This window comes from Anopheles ziemanni, chromosome 2 (assembly GCF_943734765.1).
Source record: "Anopheles ziemanni chromosome 2, idAnoZiCoDA_A2_x.2, whole genome shotgun sequence".
NCBI classification, from domain to species: Eukaryota; Metazoa; Arthropoda; class Insecta; order Diptera; family Culicidae; genus Anopheles; species Anopheles ziemanni.
This window is the reverse complement of record NC_080705.1, coordinates 68,267,144-68,286,013: the sequence shown is the minus strand read 5'-3', so window position 1 is coordinate 68,286,013 and position 18,870 is coordinate 68,267,144. Positions and strand designations below refer to the sequence as shown.

The 18,870-nt window shown below is 43.2% G+C and overlaps 3 protein-coding genes across 4 annotated transcripts; 1 reads left to right on the top strand and 2 right to left on the bottom strand.

Annotated features, from left to right (window-relative positions):
* Positions 1-7,457: 7,457 nt before the first annotated feature.
* Positions 7,458-12,304, bottom strand: LOC131281413 (transportin-1). 2 transcript variants are annotated; one of them, XM_058310743.1, is made up of 7 exons: positions 11,622-12,304; positions 9,566-11,485; positions 9,325-9,496; positions 9,149-9,244; positions 8,255-8,330; positions 7,738-7,912; positions 7,458-7,664 (listed from the first exon to the last, which is right to left on the bottom strand). In XM_058310743.1, exons 1-7 carry the CDS (start codon positions 11,724-11,726, stop codon positions 7,557-7,559), a joined length of 2,652 nt encoding a protein of 883 aa, XP_058166726.1. In that variant the 5' UTR covers positions 11,727-12,304; the 3' UTR covers positions 7,458-7,556. The 2 variants fall into 2 exon arrangements, with proteins under 2 accessions (XP_058166726.1, XP_058166725.1); XM_058310742.1 differs by having other exon boundaries at positions 9,566-11,560; positions 11,628-12,304.
* Positions 12,305-14,253: 1,949 nt separating this feature from the next.
* On the top strand, positions 14,254-15,538 carry LOC131281214 (vesicle transport protein USE1). Its single transcript, XM_058310478.1, has 5 exons — positions 14,254-14,492; positions 14,564-14,888; positions 14,957-15,019; positions 15,082-15,223; positions 15,288-15,538. The coding sequence occupies exons 1-5, from the start codon at positions 14,350-14,352 to the stop codon at positions 15,326-15,328; spliced, it is 714 nt and encodes a 237-aa protein (XP_058166461.1). The 5' UTR covers positions 14,254-14,349; the 3' UTR covers positions 15,329-15,538.
* Positions 15,539-15,623: 85 nt separating this feature from the next.
* On the bottom strand, positions 15,624-18,046 carry LOC131283413 (electron transfer flavoprotein-ubiquinone oxidoreductase, mitochondrial). The gene is made up of 4 exons (XM_058312769.1): positions 17,868-18,046; positions 17,573-17,692; positions 16,372-17,506; positions 15,624-16,287 (listed from the first exon to the last, which is right to left on the bottom strand). Exons 1-4 carry the CDS (start codon positions 17,896-17,898, stop codon positions 15,750-15,752), a joined length of 1,824 nt encoding a protein of 607 aa, XP_058168752.1. The 5' UTR covers positions 17,899-18,046; the 3' UTR covers positions 15,624-15,749.
* Positions 18,047-18,870: the final 824 nt, after the last annotated feature.

Genomic DNA, 18,870 nt, shown 5'->3' with positions numbered 1-18,870 from the left:
AAAAATGAACAAAAAACATAACAAACAAAAGATAGAGAAAAGATCAATACAAACAGGACGGTTTAGGTGTTGGGCCTTCCTTTAGCGAGGAGAAAAGCGACTTTGCAAGCCAGGATCCAGCAAAACTGTCGAACTTTTGACACGAAAAAAAGAACCCGCGCAAGGAGAAAGATGTAAAAGAATACAAGAAGAAACATGCCCGAGGCGAACGTTGGCCGTATAGGACCATCATGCCGGAGCGGAGCAAATGTAAGGAGCGAAAATTGGATGAATGATCGGTGCGATGCGATTCATACTTATTATTAAATTAATTCTTATTACTTGTTTTTATGATTAGATAAATCAAACAAACAAAGAGAGAAAACGAGCAAAACACTGAAACAAAGGTATATTAAGTATTTTAACCTGTGTTTTCCTTTCTTTGCAACATTTCTTGCTGGATGACACGGATGAGGGTCGGGAGGGGGAGGGGACGATTATGTTCTTTCGGATGGATCGAAACAAACCCGGGAGACAAACGATGTTAGATATATAATATAATAATAGTATATTCACTTTTCAGCTTTCAATTCTATTTTATGTTGTATGTTTCAATATCATTCTCACCACTCGCTTGTTTTGTAGAGTTTCACAACTACAAGCCCGGGGGTTGGCGCATCTTGTTTGCTAGGTTTTTTTTTCTCCTTTATTTTTTTCATCGCCCCAAAATCTTATGCCGACACTATCTACGGTTGCTGCTCTACTCTACCCTATCTGCCCCGCGCGTGTGCATGTCCTTATGCGTTGGTTTGTGGGGAGTTATATATGTGTAAAGAATTTGTTTTAAAAGACCTATTTCATTGCTTACCTAGCTCCATGTTTTGTGGTTGGATTGCTTTCCAAATTCTTCCAGTATGCACTTAAACGTAAAGAAGTTACGGTAAGTTTAAGTATCTCTGCTCGCATGTTTCATGACTTTCGCTTCCTTTTTTTTTTTAAACCAGTGTACCTTTTGATGGTACTAAACTATACTGACTGAACTAGGGATAGCGTTCTTTGTGGCTTTTCGTCGTTTTTTTCTTCTTCTTCTTGTTAGTGTATGTTGACATGTTCCGTAACGGAGAGCTACTTTTCTGTACAGTACAATGTAAAATTATTCTGTGGATTGTTTTATGCACAACTAACGGTTTTTTTTCACAATTTTTTTTTCTTTCTTTCAAACAACTCGATCAATTTGGATTGCTGTAGGAACATTTTCATATCCTCTAAAAGCCAATTAGCAACTTTCGATTTAAACGATAGCAACTTTCATTCATCACAAACTGAGAAACGCCTTCCGCACTCGCCTTGTAAACTCGAATTATCATGGTAAAGTAAAATATTTCATTCGTTGGCCATGGTAATTTGAATTTACAAGTGTTAACTTGTGCAAACAGCGTTTGATAGCTAGTGTTAAGTGAATGTTGCTATCGCCTAAAATGGACTTTTGATATTGATGTTTCGTTCTGTTTAGTAAGCTTGCCTCTTTTTACGTGCCGCTCTTGCTTTCCTTGCTCTTATGATTATTATTACTCTACTATCGTGGGGGTATTTGTATTCGATTTTTGCTAGCTCCACCGTACTTCATGAGATATTTTCTTATTTTACACAACACCAAACTCTTCCGTTCAATCAAGTGCGAAAACAAGGCATGCATATCCTGCAGCTGTGTATGCAAACATTGCACCATTAGTAATCGTTTTCTCTTTTTGTGCCATTTAGGTTCACACAAATCATATAAGCTGCGAGCGAGCGATGAGTTAATCATAATTTATCGGGAAAGATGAAGAACTGTATTTAAGATGGATTCTGCCACCAAATTCGAAGGCAAATTTGTTTTTAAAACTCCATTATTGACTTTTGCCCACGTGCGGGAACATGGGAAAGGATAAGATATATGTATGAACTAGTTTCGTTTTCTTTTGCTAAAATCAACAAACGAACTTTGTTAGGCTCGTGATATCTGTAATGGAAAAAAGGAAGAGGGAACAGGAGGAGTGTAAAGAACGACAATGATGTGTCTCCAAAACGACACACAATCGCTAGGAGGGAGGGATTTGTTTTTTGGAATGGATAATGGGGATGAGACTTCTTTTCTGATATACAACTCTAGTTAAGTTTTTTTCCTTCTCTATCATGTTCTGCTGCCCTATATACTGCTTGTTCCTGATCCTGCTCTCCTAAAGCTATGTTCTTTTCTTAATATTATGCTCTTTCGCAACCATCCAAATTACATTCAATCATCGATCATTCCTCACACCGTTTGTTTAAAGTTATGTTTGCTAAACAAGTATCGAATGTGTTACAAGTTCAAGAAGAGTAGTTTTTAACCTGCTTTAGGTCGAAGGGGGTAAGTAAAATGTACACCGACAGTACAACAATTTCGAAAGGAAGAACAACACATGCTGCCTTGGTACGTTTAACCAACCAATCGGAACATGTAAACGAGCTAATTTCGTCCCAAACTACATCTCATGCGGCACTTAAAGGAAATTGTTTTGAGAGACATTTGGCAAAAAGAAATTTGATTTCGTTTGAAAATTTTAATTTAAGGATTCAGGTAGAGAGTTAACAGAGGGTTAAGCAAGGACAATGGGACAGAAATAAACCTACCTAAATATTACTGCACATTCATTACCCTTTCATACACGTTATCATTGTTTTTTCGCACACACAAATTCAACCATTCTTTTTGAGTACATTAGTGTGGAACGCTTCTGGGTTTCAGCGAGATGAGGAGAGAAAGTATTGGTTAAACTACGAAAAACAAAAAGCAAACTTCTCTACTGCTGAGTTTGATACAATTGATTAGCAATTCCGGCTTGCCTCTTTGTTGGGTTTGCTTCTATTTGGCCCTCACTCCTACAGCTCCTTATACTTCTATCTTTTTCTGGTTTCCCTATCACTTTAAGTTCTGCCTGCCTTGTTTCAGTTGTCACCCTTGCTGTCCCTAAGCTTTCTTGTTTCCCTATTTTGCAATTAGTTAATATCCCTACTATCACCTAGCACCTATCAGTTAGAACGGACGTTCGCGAGATAATACGACGACAACGAATAATACGATCACGGCGAGATTTGTTACGCGAGTTTGACCCGATACAGTGTTGACGACGCGGAGAGATTTTCACATTTGTTCGAGGAACGACGACCCGATAACGCTAAATTTATGTTTTGCTTCCTTACTAAACGATTCGCGACGGTCCGGCGGGAGTAAAGTTTTGGTTTGGTTTGTCACAAGTTATTTATGCTTGCTTGCTGCTCCTGCTTGCACTGCTGTATCAAATACGAATATTTTAAACCCTATACAAAATGAGGAAAATACCACCCACCCAAAACGGGTGCTAAGAGATAAGCATCTGTTTCTATGTCATATCTACCGCCTACTTTATTTTCTTTGCCCTACCTTCAAATGATCTGTTTACACATAAAGACGACAATGGATGGTAGCGAATTGTCTATTTAAGAAAACATTAAAAAGGAACCGTAAAACTTAGCTGCAATCAGACGGAAAACCCTACTTTAGTAACACTGAAATATCACAACAGCGAACAGCCGAATACACGAAACCAGTTGAGACACGGAACAGAAAGCTCCTAGCGCTTCGATTTTGCTTTGAGTGAATTCTTTAAATATATTACTAATAGTCTTTTAAGCCCATTTCAAACGATAGCCACTTTCACTTAACGCTAACTTTCGAAAGATTCTTCTACTGGTACTTTGCTTCTTTTCTTCTGCTTGGCGTAACGGCCGTCTTTTGTTGGTCATGCGTGCCCGTTAAGGACGTACTAGACTTTTTCCCCTTTGTGCACGTTGCCTTTGGTTGGGATTCGAGAACCCACGCCGTACCATGGCAACGAATGAAACATTTAACGTTGCCATGGTAATTTGAGTTTTAAATTGCTGGTTCAGGGTTCAGAACTTGTTTTGACAGTTAATGTTAAGTGAATGTTGCTACCATTTTATGCTACTCCGCGTAACCACGATTTTCCTTTTCCGTTGCCCTACTGTTGCGTCACCTATTTTTTTTTTATGTATCTTATTGTTATCTGGTTTTACCCTTTCCTTTGCCACAGCCCTACTACTTTGAGTTAGAAAGATTTTTTTCATTTGTTCCGTCTTTTACGTTTCCCTAGCTTTTCTTACTACATTCTAAACACAGGATACTATACATTTTAGTTTGGCTGCATTTATCTATTTACGTCTGTACGCTGGATGTAATTCTGAATTTTGGTCTGTTTTGCTGATTGAACCTTTCAATTGAACATCATTAAATGAAGAAAAACAGTTGCCATGCAAACCAACTGTTCACAAAACCGGTTGTTGTGGTGTTGTTTTAACTTTTAACATCAAAATAGAAGAAGGACAACACATCGAATAAATGTACGTAAAAGGAAAAGTGTTGAACAACATGTTTGCAAAAAGTATTAACAAACAGATGGAATAGGAGTGTTTATGCAATTGTGTATCTCTTGTACTGCCTTAGTAAATTTGCACAAAATAGGATTCGTTCACCTTGATAAGCCTTCTTTTGTGTGGTCGAGAGTTCTTTATGTTTTTCTTTATAATGTTACCTACAGTGTAGTCCAATGATTTTTAGCGCTTGTCCTGGTGCTCTATGTGTTGGTTTGTGTATTTATCTTGTTTGAAAATATGCTCTGGATTGCTGTTCAGTCTTTTAGTTTGCTAACCACGGTACCTCACACACACGAAATGTGTGTTGAAGTTTCCCGTTGGCACAGTTTTGTGATTGATTTTCCGATAGTATCCCTAACAAGTTACCTGTTGTCCCTACTTACTTATTATTTGTCCCTAACGATCTAAATGTGCCTCCGTCCATCAAACTGCCCTCCCATTTGGCATAGCGTTTGAGTTAATAAATTAGATTAATTTCCTTTTGTTTCTATCCCTTATCTTTTTGGCTAGAGTGTGTAAAGTTCCTGTTTTTTTTTTTTGCAGAATGGTATCTGTTATTGTTGCTTTAGAATACTTATTATCGTCTCAGACGTTGTGCCTCACCCTCACGTATGTGTGTGTGTATTTGTAGATTTTTTTCAAGTCGTCGATAAGTAATATATTTATATATTTCGTTCTGATTGTTCCCTAACAACATTAGTTTCTTTTACCTCTCGTTTAGCGTCTTGTGGTTGGAATCAATAAATAAATGTTTAATCTGGCTAATGGCACAAAATACACCGAATTTCCAGTAGTCTTTAAATTGCGACTTTTTTTTGGTGCCTTAAAAAGAGGACGATCAGTACGTCGAGTAAGAATTGTGTAAACAAAAAACAAAAAAAAAACTATAAGTTGCACCAGTCCAAGAGTTATTTCTTACGTCCAGTCCAGTTGCAGGAATCGTCAGCCTTGCGCTCCGTAATCTTACTTTTTTGTGTTCTACAGTGATCTCTACTTTAATTGAATTTCTTTTTAAAAACATTCCATTCATTTAAATCAGTTATCTTCCGTAAATTCCACCTCTTATATTCTACACGTATATCAATGTAACGTTTTATACTTTGCTGAACAACATAACTGGGAAATCTCGATAGTAGCAAAACAATTCTTGTACCGATATGCATGCTAACAAGTTTAATGATTTATCTCCATAACAAATGAAGTACAGAAACTAGGGAAGGAAAACAAAACACTACTTACAACGACTAATAAAACGACGCTTAACCGTGATTTACTGCTTACGAACGAACGAATGAACAGACGCGACCCGCGGATTATGAATTGTACGAACGACCGATTTTTATTATACGACGATACACGCGACCCGGAACTCGAAACCGACGCGACGGAGACTTTTTGGTTAACGCGAACCCGGATAGGTAAACGAATGCGAACGCGAGGATACGGTATGCCCTAATGTGCCCTATGTTTGCCTGCCTTTGGTTCCCTACTTGTTCAGTGTTGCTCCTATTAATAATATCACCTATCTTTGCCCTGTCATTGTGGCGTGTAGCTGTGGCTTAGTGCCGAAAACTAAGGGAAACACACACATGAGTAGCCCGCTGCCCCACGACTTCGATAAATTAATAGCATGCATTTGTTTTTCTGCACTATTCGCTGCATTTCAAAACCAAAGTATAATAGCCGTAACTTTCACACATGCACACATGCATTCATCCACACTCCAATCATACATTATTTCCCTACCGGGGGTTTTCCCTAGATTTCCCTATCATATTTACCCTATGCTGTCTTGAAATTAGTTAAGATTTGCCCTAAAATTCACCTTCCACTAATCAATAGTCTCTAATCTCTATCTCCTCATTCTTGGCGACTTGGCAATGTTGGATATCATTCCGCTTTTGGTATGTTTCCGTTTCCTTTTAGCTTCCCTGTGTTCCCTACACTCTATGTTGCTGCTGCTAGTTAGTTGCTTCACTGAATCACTTATGCTACTTGAGTACGCACAGCCCTATCGTCTAGATTTGTATTTGTTTTTTTTATTCTTTTAGGTTTTCTTTGCTTCGCCTTTAGCCCCTTCAACTATGCCCTAGCGATTTAGCTCTTTTTCTCCCTTTCTCTCTCCTTCTCTTTGTGCCCTACGCCCTATTTAGAGGAGATACCCTAGCACCTACGTCCGCCTAAGTGACGGAAGTCCTCAAAAAGGAGAGTATTAGTTTTTGTGTTCTACTCACATGCCTGCCTAATTTCATCTAGTGTTTGGTTGCACTTTTCTTTTGCTCTCTCTTTCTCTTTTTGTGTTAGTTTCCTATTCCTATTTTGGTTTCTATATCCTTTGTTGTTTTTGCTTCTCTCTATTCATAAGGGAAAGAAGGAGGATGGGGAGTATGGGATCGGAGGATGGAGTGGGGGAGAGTTAATGATTACGTTTAAACATCGCGATGTTGGATGCTTCAATGTTAACGAAACAATTGAAAAATCGCTATTCAACTGTGCACTAGTTTTCCATGCACCCCGCTTAGAGGAGGGGGTTTTACTTGTTATAGAAAAATAAAAACTAAATTAAATAAACCCAACGAAGCATCTGCACGCCAGAGTGAAATAATATCACACACGGTTCAAAGATGTACACGTTTACGACGGACGTTCGTAGGATCTCTACACGAACAAAAGAACATTGCTGTTGTGGCATTAGGTTTGAAGTTATTAGCCTTTAATTGGCGACCGCGCTGAAGAAATACTTTACCGATAATTTTCCATCTACCTCTAAGATATAATTCTATTGGTTTGATGAACAAATTGTTTTCTAACGTGTACAGCGCAAATTTATTGCAATGTGTTAACTTTAACGCTAGCACGTGATAGCATTCCATCTGCACTATTAAAGCGCTCGCTCAATTCATTTTGTTAAAAAAAATCAAACAAGCTGCCGATCACTAGCTCTTGTCAAGAATTTGATAATTCATGGATATTATTTCCCTCATTTGCCGATGCTTCTCACTTCCCTCCCCCACTGCTTTCCACAACATTGCTACCGTTCATCGAGTACGGATCGTGGTGATAATGAGTTATAGCAATATAAAAATGTACCACCGTCGTGCTAATCTGCTGCAACGCTTGACGATTTAAATGTTGTACATTACCGCCAGCCGCTCGCTGAGCTGGGGCGGAAACTGTTCCACGAACCGGCTCCAGTTTTCCTCTCCGACCTGCATCTTGAAACCGTGTAAAATCTAAAAGCAAAAGAAGACAGCACAGAGTGAGCGAGAAAGCTTGCCTTCCGAGAATCCTCCTGTCTCCACCTACCTTTTGCAGCATCTCGTGGAGATCTTTCTTCGGGTTCATCCACGATGCGGCAGCATCGCAGAAGAATATGAAGTCGGCCACCACACCCACCGGGTTGACCGTGATCATCTGACACATGCCACGGAAGGCCGAATCTTTTTCCTCGTTGTCTCGGATGTTGCGCAATGAGGAGCACCTTTGGATTGATGAGAGGATTTGAAAAAGAGGCGATAAGTTAAGTTGAACTCACTAATTCCTAACTCGTTCGTTCGTTTTGAAGCTTCTTTACAGTATGCGAGATAATGGCTATGATTCGATAATGTTCAACAGTAATGCACTCGCATTGTGTAAGATAACAGTTTTACAGAAAATTGAAACACGAACGAGTTTTGGACTACAATACTACATTGAACTACTGTTTGCATGTTCGCGCCTAATCAAAGCACGGTGTGTGTGTGTGTGTGTGTCACATAAATCGACGTGGCCTCAACAATAACATGAAACAATATGCAGCTTGCGAAAGAATTTAGTTACACACCACTGTCGAACGAACTGTTGCAATGAAGGAGCCACTTCTACGGGGCACACGAGACCGAGACGCCCAATTGTTATCGCTGTACAGGAAGAGGGAAAAAGAGAAAGAAAAACAGAAAATAGAAAACAAGGCGCAAATGGTACGGATGAGGATGAAGAACCGGGATAGGACGGTTTCATTGATCTGTTTTATTCTACGCACACAACAGTTTACGCCAAAGTTCGGAATCTTGGCCAAGCAATTTTAAATAATCTTAAAAACATGTAGGAGAAAATTCGTTTAACATTTAAGGGCGAAAACAAGTTTGCAGTTTGTTTTTCTTCCATTAAATCGTGCACAATTAACGAAATTTTAAGCTAAACCAAATTTTCATCAGTACAGTTGTAATTGGTGGGGAAATTGAGTTTTTACAAAAAAAAAACACATTTTTCCAACTTTTCCTGTTATATTATGTCATCTCGTTTTAATCAATGAAACTACAAACTGCATTGGTAAAAACAATAAAGTTATAAACAATAAAGTTATCTTTTAATCTGAAGTAAAATTTCTTTTAATTATACTTTTCTTCAACGTTGTATGATAATTCTTCCAATAACTATGGGTGGTCTGTTTGACATTCGCCCAAAACAATCAACACATTGTCACATAGCACAATAAAGTTAACAAATATGGAAGAAAAAACGAACATTCAAAAAGGGAATACAAATAGAATTGTTCACATTTTTTATGACGTGGAAATACGAAAAAAAAAACAATCGCAAAAGAAAAGTTACACTTTATCAAACGGTTGGAATAAGGCTTTTTCTCTGCGCACATAAATAAAAGTTTTATTTTATCGATTGGGTGCGACGTAAGGTGATTGGTGAGTGGGAAAAAGGTCAAAATCCGTTCACTTACCGGTATTTTCCAGCAACGTTTTGGGCGTATTTGTATTGTTGATGATTTCAATCAACTGCGTCAGCACTATCGGAATGTACGGTTTCGTGTCCTCCACTGGAATTGAACAACATTGAAGCCGTAGTAAACGGTATCTTCTCGGTTTCCCTATAGACGGTTTGTGTTGTGGTACTTACTCAGTTTGATGCTGATCTCACCGATCGCCCAAGTCGCATTGTTGCAAACAGAAATGTACTCCGGGTTCAGATTGTGGCCCAGGATTGGGAGAAAATCGGCAATATGTGGATGGACATGCTGGAAGCAGGCCTTCGTCAAGTCTCCCAGCAGGGCAAAAGAGGATTGGCGTACCTGAAAGAGTGTATGGTAATGATAGACAAAAACGTCGTCTGTGTGTGTGTGCGTGTGTGGCCAGTTTACCTCTGGCATCGAGTCCTGCATGCACTGATAGAGCAACTGCATAATGTTGCTGCTTACAACCAGCGACTCGATGTGACCGTCCAGCCCTTCCGCCAACCCAGAAAGTAAATCCAGCGCGACGATCATGAAATCCTTATCCGGTTGCTCATACTGTCCGGGGCTGGTCGTACTGGCCAGATCCTGGTTCAGCGTTTGCTGTATCAGCGAAATGCATCGACGGTACACGGGTTCGCAGTAGGGCAGGAAGCCAGACTGCAGAGCCGTTGCCACGCTCGACAGACACTCGAGCAGTGGGAACAGATCCTTGTCCTCGTCTTTGAGCATGTTCCATTTTTGAATCAGCGGCGGCATCAGCATGTTGATGTACTCCGGCTTGTTCAGGTGGTGGCCCACGGAATCGGCCAGCGTCCCAATGGCGTCGTAGAGTATCAGAAGGTTCTTGTGTTGGTACTTTCCGAAAGCAAACACGAGCGTTTTCAGTATGAAGCCAAGGTAGGGCACAAGTTCGGTGCAAGCTTCCTCCTCGAGTGTGGCAAACGCCGAACAGGCCGCCTCTTGGACCCGTTTGTTCGCGTCGAGGATGCGCTTCAGCAGTTCCTCCATCAACGGCTTCAGATACTGATCGTGCGGTTGGCTTACGACCCAGTGCGCGTACCGCGACAACGTCCAACAGGTGATCGATCGGACCAGTGCCTTCTTGTCCGATAGACACGCAATTAGATACGGTATCAGCTCGGGCAAATGGGGGATCATTCCGTTCATGCAACCTTCGGCGATCGCACCGAGCGCAAGGATTCCACTCTCCTTGATCACCCACTCCTGGTGGAACAACGTCTCCTTGAGGATGGGTAGCAGAATCGGCAGAAAGTCGTCCTTGAACACGTTCGCTAGCACGTCCAGCGCGGCGGCACTGCACTTTCGCAAGTTCCAGTCGGACAGATTGCTATCGTCGTCCATATCATCGTACGGATCGTCGATGACCTCGTCGTCGTCATTGCCCTCCATCGATCGAGCTGCGCCATCTCCACCACTGCCGACCGCACTAGCACCGCTCGACGATTTCTGCGTATGCGTTCGCGACTTGTGGAACCGTGGCTTAATGTCCTCCTCGCGATCGGGGATCATTTCATCCTCCTCGACGTCACCCTTCAGGATAATGATATCTATGTCGCAGTACTTCATGCCGCGCACCAACACCGGCACGAGCCGCGGTAAGTGGGGCGTCAGAACCTCCTTGCAGATCGTTTGCTCCGCCAGCGTTAGCCAGAACTCACACGCCTCTAGCGACGTTTCATCCGAGTCCTGCGTCCGGATCAGCATGTACTCGATGATGCTGTTCATGTGCGGCATCAGCCGATCCATGCACACCTCCAGCAGCATTACCAGCCCGCGGCAAACGTTCTTCCGCACCTCCCGATCCTCGTCCGACGACAGGTGGAACAGATTCTCGATGAACGTATCAATGTGCACCATCAGCGCCTGGGTGCGATTGATGATGAACTGATTAATGCACGCGATCGCATTCGAGCGGATCTTCGGGCTCGAGTGGCGGAAAAATTGCAGAAACTTCGGGATCATAATGTTGAGCGGACGGTTGAGCGCACTGCTGTCGAGCGTGTCGGCGGAATCTTCGCAGATTTTCTGCAACGCCCCGAACGCACCCTCGCACACACTGTAGTCCTGCGAGTCGAGCATGTCGCACAGCGTTGGCAGCAGCTCGGGCCAGTTCTGCAGGCCGCCCTTGTTTGCGATGGTCGTGATGAGGATACCGGCGGTTGCCCGGATCAGCGGGGACGGATCACCGAGCGCCATCAGGCACTCCTGTTTGATGTACTCGATGATGGCCGGCTGCAGGTGCGTTCCGTGAATGCGGATGTTGTTCTTCAGGATCAGCCCGGATAGGGAGCGTGTCGGTTCATCCTGCGATGTGAGCTTTGTCAGCACGTAAATCAGATAGTTATTGAAATCCGGGTACTGGTTGAGTTCCTCGAGTTTCTGCAAATGAGAAGATAATCGAACGTGTGAAAGACGAACCCGATGGTTGACCTCATTCCACGCTTACCATCTGCACCGCCCGCTGTATCGTATTATCCGTTGATTGTGACTGCTTCAGCAAGGTGATGATCTGGTTCAGACCATCCGGCTGCGGTTCCCACGTCATGTTGATGGTTCTTAAAAAGCACGACGATACGATAAAAGATGCTTTAGCACTTGCTTGCTTCCAACGAAAGTTATCCTTTGTTCTGTATCACAGTAATGGTTCCTTCTTGTTCGGCACTACCAAAACCGGCGGCGGGGGGGTGGGCTACGCGATGACGAATCAAATGAAAAACGTTTTCCGGCCCTACTACACACGTTCGCCGATGGATAGAAGAAAAAATGTCGCCTTAATCTTGGTAACACAAGTGAGCCCTTTTTTATAAGCAAGTGCAGCTGCGTCTCGTGTGCGCCTTTGGGTTTGCAAGTGCGCCCGTGTGAACCTGTGTGGATCTGTGTGTGCTCCGCGTGTGGAAAGTGCCCTGTGCTTCTGTCGAGAAAATCCTTCTAATTTTTCTACCTTCCTTTCCTTCCTGCTGTCGTCGCGCACTGGCACACGCTGGGCGAACAGATTGTGGGGGGTAACTAGGATCGGTGAATCACAGAGTAACCGCTATTAATGGACGCACCGCGGTCAAAAGCGCCGATTCGTTCTAGAATAAATTACTTTCAATAGGTTTTGTGCCGCAAAATGAAGCGATTTTGCTGCGCCTGAAACGTTTGATGGATTGAAGTAGAGATCCCTTCCTAGGTTCTTTGTAGTGGTGGCAGAATCGGAACTCGGAAGATTCGAAGATTCGATCCCTAGAGGGATTCTAAAGATTCGAATCCCTTTTGACGGATTCGAATCCCATTTGACGGATTCTAAAGATTTGATTCGATTGGGACTCGAATCAGATTTGATTTGTTTGGGATTCGAATCTGTTTTGATTTGTTTGGGATTCGAATCTGATTTGATTTGTTTAGGACTCGAATCTGTTTTGATTTGTTTGGGACTCGATTTGATTCGATTCTGACTTGATCCTAAACTGTTTGAATCGACTCACAATGATTTGAGTCGAATTAGTCACATAACTAGTCGATCTAGAGACAATGTAATTGATTTAAATTTACTCAAATCGAACGCTGGGTAGAATGTTTGCATAGATTGAGTTTTTTGCGCGATTTGCAAGGGGGCATTGAGGCAATACTCTCCAGAACAATCGCATCCAACTCTGTTCCATTCATACAACGGTCGCCATCGATTGCACATGGGGGTACATCTTACCGCGTGACTACATTAGGCGTACCATACCAAAAAACTGGTGCGGCCCAAGTGGTAAAAACCGTTTTTTCTCTCTTTCTAGCGCACCATCGGCTCTGGTACACTGTCACTCGACCGTACCAAGTTTTTGGTATGGTACGCCTAATGTGGCCACGCGGTAAGATTTCCCAACTAGCAAAAAGAGATCACTTTCCGGAGTAGGGCAGGTATTTTCGCACAGTTTTGGTTAACACCGCCAGCTATCATTGATTGATAGTGTGGTGAAACCCACCAGTACTACTTAAGGAACCTGATCTTGTTCCTTCCATACAACGGTCTCGAGCAATCACCTCGAAAGGTAAATCGACGAGTCCCCCAAGGTTAACGAAGCACCACTCCGTGTAAGAGGGTATTTCTGCTCTGTTTGTAATTCTCACCGCCAATTAAATTTGGTTGATAATGTGGTGCCACTATCAGGAACAGAAAGGGATCCAACTACAGCGAGATGTGTACATACTACTAGTTCTTTTCGTACAGCCATGGCCAACAATTGTCCTCATTTACGCGCGCTTGTCTCAAAACTATGTAGACTCATTCATTCTATTAAGTTAAATTAAATACATTGCAAGCACAGTACCAGACTACCCGCTTCACGTATACGGCGCATAGGCGTTTGAACTCCCTAAGATTTCACGCTTGATTAATCTCTCTCGACATCCTGTTGTACCATTGTACTCCTTTACAAAACCACGAACTTCGGGCGTTTCCAGACAGATAGCCGGGTAGTCTTGGCTCACCGGCATTAGGAGTGTGAGTCCTAACTACTATCCTTTCCCCCAAATACGCTGGTACCAGGCGTTTCAAAATTTTGTACACAAAGACCACAGTTCCAAAGGAACACTATCCGCTGCTTGGACTGTTTCGACTGTTTCTTGGATTGGGATTCGGTTTACCCACCACTAGAATAAAGCTGCAGCGCGCCATATGGCGCGCGTTTAAACGATCTTAGTATTTGATTGCTGTTGAACATTTCGAAATAGATGGTAGATTTGTTGTTTCAAACATTTATGAAATTAAAATGCAGTTTGCTTTGTGTTTTGCCTTTCGGATTTGAACTGGCAGCACTACTTCTAAAGCCACAGTATATCGCTTAAAAATGAATTGTCGAATTTTGAACGCAATATTCAATGTTTCAATCAAAATCACGAAAATTGAAAGTTAATTAGGAGAGAAAAACTTCATTTTTTCTAATTTACTAATAAATATAGTGCTAATTAACAATTTCAGAGGACTCTCGCAGCCCGGTGAAAAGAGTATTCCATATCCTAAATTTGAAGAAAAAGGAGCAATCTGTCAACAGCTGGAATGTTTTGGAAAAGTAACATTTGTAAATAATTGCCATCACGACAAACGAGTAGTTCGTTCGACCGGGGAGTTCGCTCGGGTCGATAACTGTGCATTTATAGATTATCTTTCATAGCTAACCAAAACATACATTAAAGCAATGACTTCGAAATTGGAAATAAATATCCGCACCCTCATAGCTCAGTGCGAAAATATAGTGACGGTGAACAAGGATGACTGGCGTTTGAACAAATACCTGCGATCGTTGGATACGATGATTGAAGAATTGAATGAACAGTTCGAGTTAGTGAACCGTTTCCCGTGACTCCCTTCGCAAACCGAAAAACAATAACAATCTCACCACCCATTTTCAGCAAACCCGAAGAGCGGATCATCGAAGAGTACCAAAACCGAAGTGCCGAGCTGAAACGAGCCTCAAACTATGTCGAACCGTCGGCCGAGGAAAAGTTACGCCTTAAAACGAAACCAAAAGCCGTCGACCCGGTCGGGGACGACGTCATGCGAGAGGTGCGGCAAATCCATAGTCAAAAGTTCGAGAAAGATCTTCGCAACGAGCTGTTTAATGGAAACTTTTCGACGATACGGCGACGCGCGGGTCAGAAGGTGGCCGAGAATCTGGAGCAAACGGTCAAGCAATACTCGGATGACCAGGAGAAACTGGCGGAAGATATGCTTAAGGTAAGGGCGTCGTGGGGGTTTTATCTCAATCGTTTACGAAATTATATTTTCGATTTCGTTTACTGCAGCTTACGAGAAACTTGAAGGAACAGACTGAAACTGCCAATAAGATAATCAAGAAAGACACCGAGGTATGGATAATGGTTTTTCGAATAAACCGGGGGGAAATCTAACTCCATTTTTCTTTTTACAGATTGTCACGAAGTCTGCTACATTGACGGATAAAAATACATCCACGCTTACAGCGGAATCGGCTGTGCTGCAAGAAAAGACAAAGAATGCATGCAGATGTTGGATGTGGTTGATGATAGTGTTCGTTATGGTCGTATTTATAAGTAAGTATTTTAAAACCGTCCTCTGAGTGTGAATCATTTTTAATCCTTGACTTGTTCGTTGCAGCAATGGTAATGTTTATGAAAGTAATGAAAAAGAAGGTTTGAAAGGGCCCCACCCCGGTCGGTGAATAATACGTCCCAAAATCCTATAGCAAGCAAAGACAAAAACACGCAGCTATTTCGAACTATGCGTTTGTGCAGGTCTGATTCCAAGAGTGATTATTAGTTTCAAATTTTTTCTCCGTTTCTGTTATTCCATTTACATATGTTTTGTATTATTTTTATTGCCTCCGTCGAAATACAAGTGCATTTTCTAATTTATATAGATAAGTAGTGCCTAGTTCTGTTCTTTAAACATTCGGATAAGCTTTGGACAAAATAACATTTTCAACCACGTGTTTTTAACGGCACTGTATAGGAAAAAAACTTTATTACTTAAACGGATAAATTCGACCAAATTCGCTCCGGGCTTGGGGCAACATTCTTCGGATCTGGAATAATGGAAGACGATCACGGCGCTGTTGCTTCACATACCGTTGTACGCCGGGCCGCCACCTCCCTCCGGCACCACCCAGTTGATATTCTGCGTCACGTCCTTGATATCGCAAGTCTTACAGTGAATGCAGTTCTGTGCGTTGATTTGCAGTTTCATGTTGCCACCCTCGTCGTTCGGCACGTACTCGTACACACCGGCCGGGCAGAACCGTGACTCCGGTCCATCGTAGATCGCTAGATTGTTCTTCACCGGGACGGTATCGTCTTTGAGCGTCAAATGAGCCGGTTGGTCGCCTTCATGATTGGTACCGGTGAGCGCGACGGAAGAGAGCAGATCGAATGTAAGCTTTCCATCCGGTTTCGGATACTCAATCGGTTTGCATTCCTTGGCCGGCTTGAGACGGGTGTGATCGGGTGATCCATGGTGTAACGTCCACGGTTCACGGCCACCAACGAGAATGCTGAAGCCACTGTACGCGACGCCTCCGAAAAGGCCCAAGCCGGTGTGGAAGCTGGGGCGAGAGTTTCGCACTTTGTAAAGATCCTTCCAGACATATGATTCTTTAATGCTGCAACCGATAATACAACAAGGTTATAAACGATCTGTTAAATCCGCCATTCCTTTCGATTCGATTCGTGCAACAATTGCTTACCGATCAGTATAGTCCGTCGGCTCCAGGCCCACCTTGTCCTGTGTAGCACCTGATAAAACCGCCTCACAGGCACTCTCCGCAGCAAGCATTCCGCTCTTCATTGCATAATGACTTCCCTTGACACGAGGCACGTTCATAAAACCGGCCCCACAGCCCACCAAGCACCCACCGGGGAAGGTAAGCTTCGGGATGCTCTGGAAACCGCCCTCGTTCAGTGCACGGGCACCGTACGCAATACGGCTACCACCTTCGAACGTTCCGCGCACCTTCGGGTGCGTTTTGAAGCGCTGGAACTCCTGGAATGGGCTAAGGTACGGGTTCACGTAATCAAGTCCGATGACGAATCCGACCGCCACCAGCGGGGTCGGCTCGTTGAGATGATACAGGAACGAACCACCGTAGGTGTTCTTATCCAGTGGCCATCCGATGGTGTGCTCCACCAAACCGGGCTGATGGTTTTCAGGCTTGATTTCCCACACTTCCTTCAACCCGATACCGTAGGTTTGAGGATCGTTTTGTGCGTTCAGCCCAAAGCGGGTCATCAATTGCTTGGATAAATGTCCCCGGCAACCCTCGGCGAAGATGGTGGTTTTCGCGTGTAGTTCCATACCGCGGGCAAAAGTGTCCTTAGGCGAACCGTCCTTTCCGATACCCACGTCCCCGGTAGCGATACCCTTGATCGAGCCGTCCTCGTGGAAGAGCAGCTCTGCGGCGGCCGTTCCGGGATAGATTTCCACACCGAGCGCTTCCGCCTGCTGACCTAGCCAGCCAACGACGTGCCCTAGCCGGACGACGTAGTTTCCTCGATTGTCCATCGGCCAGCCGGGAAAAATCGGAATCGGTAGCTTGCCCGACTCCGTGAGGTAGGAAAATTTGTCATGAGTTACGGGAGTATTCAGCGGTGCACCCTGTTCCTTCCAGTCAGGGATGAGCTCGTTTAGGGCGACCGGATCCAAGCAGGCTCCGGAGAGAATATGACCACCCATTTCGGCTGCCTTTTCCACTAAGCATACACGCAATTCCTGACCCTTTTCAGCCGCGATTTGTTTCGCACGAATGGCGGCCGATAGGCCGGCCGGCCCTCCGCCGACAATAAGAATGTCCGCCTCGTCCACGAAGCGCTCCATGTCGACCTCTGGAAGGAAGGTGATGTGTTCGTTAATAAGGCATGCAATAGATGGAACGTTTCTGTTTTTCTTACCTGCCCATCGTGGATCTTTTTCACGGGGTTTTATCGTGTAGTGGGTGGTAATTTTGGGGAACTGAGCCGAAGCTTCCGAGTAGCACCGTATCTGTTGCTGATTGAGAATCGTTCGAGTATCTACGGAAGAAATGAAGAAAAAACAGGGAAACAAAGATGATTACGTTTGATTGTGCAAAACATCGACAACAAGCATCTTGTCAAAACAATCCGTCTCGAAGGTTAAAGTCCAATGTACACTGCCACGGTGTGCAAAAGAAAGACTCGATACAATTTATTCTCGGGACAAACTTACACTTCGCAATGTTAAGGATGTTTCGAGCCATGTTTGTTGCAGTTTCTCGCGGTCGAGAACACACTCGACACGTTTGTTATGTAATTGATTCCTGAAACACCTCCTAATTATTAATCCAGTAATACACCGGACAATAACACAGGTCGATTGCGGGTGTCGCTGAAGGATCACTGTGAAATTGCTCGCAAACACTGCGTTATGTTAACGAACACAACATACAACGGCAACGGGTTCACTTTTCGTTTTCGTACACTATTGAATAATTTCAATTTATTGCCAACAGCTGTCCCACAACCGAAAAGCTGTGATAAGAAATGATAACTGATCGGATCACGAATCCAGCTGTTTTGGCAGAATTCAAGATTCCAAGACTCGCTCCCTTGACGGATTCTTAGGGGTTGGATCCCATTTGACGGACTCGGATCAGATTTGATTCGCTTGGGATTTAAATCAGATTGGATTTGTGATTCTTAAATTCCCTTTTGGCAGTGATCAGTTATTGCATCTCTGTCTAGTTATCCCGTGATGCTGACTGATAACGCAGTTAACGATTCTACTTCAATTTTGTTGCTGTTGTGAAGGAAAGTGTGATTTACAAAAAAGGTAAAATCCCAAATAAAGCCCTCCCAGCCAAAATCGCTGTTGTGGCTGCACCATTTGTGAGCGGATGTACCTAAAAGGTATGCAATGGGTGAAACAAATGCCGTTGTGTGAACCGTATGAATTGAATTCTCGTTAAATTAAAGATTATGGATATACTAGAAAAGATGTACAACATGAACTTCCGCATGCATGTTTGCATGATTTTATGAAAATTCGGCTACGCAATCAACCTAGAGGTGCGATATGAGGGGGGGCCTTATTTCCCAAATTTATAACAAACTCCCTTTTTCGGTAGACCTAGCGCAGTCCACTCGCTGGAAATTCCACGGTACAAATATTCAAACTGAATTGATGTGCCACTTATTGCATAACTTTCAGGCGCAATCGTGGAAGACATGAC

Coding starts and splice junctions, on each gene's coding strand:
- LOC131281413 (XM_058310742.1), bottom strand. CDS start 11,726: ATGACGTGGGAACCGCAGCCGGATGGTCTGAACCAGATCATCACCTTG. Junction 9,245..9,324: donor TGAGATCAGCATCAAACTGA/GTAAGTACCACA, acceptor GTTCAATTCCAG/TGGAGGACACGAAACCGTAC. Junction 7,665..7,737: donor TCCACGAGATGCTGCAAAAG/GTAGGTGGAGAC, acceptor TTTTGCTTTTAG/ATTTTACACGGTTTCAAGAT.
- LOC131281214 (XM_058310478.1), top strand. CDS start 14,350: ATGACTTCGAAATTGGAAATAAATATCCGCACCCTCATAGCTCAGTGC. Junction 14,493..14,563: donor GAATTGAATGAACAGTTCGA/GTTAGTGAACCG, acceptor ACCCATTTTCAG/CAAACCCGAAGAGCGGATCA. Junction 15,224..15,287: donor CGTTATGGTCGTATTTATAA/GTAAGTATTTTA, acceptor TGTTCGTTGCAG/CAATGGTAATGTTTATGAAA.
- LOC131283413 (XM_058312769.1), bottom strand. CDS start 17,898: ATGGCTCGAAACATCCTTAACATTGCGAAGT. Junction 17,693..17,867: donor CATCCTTAACATTGCGAAGT/GTAAGTTTGTCC, acceptor TTTCTTCCGTAG/ATACTCGAACGATTCTCAAT. Junction 17,507..17,572: donor AAAAGATCCACGATGGGCAG/GTAAGAAAAACA, acceptor CCTTCCTTCCAG/AGGTCGACATGGAGCGCTTC.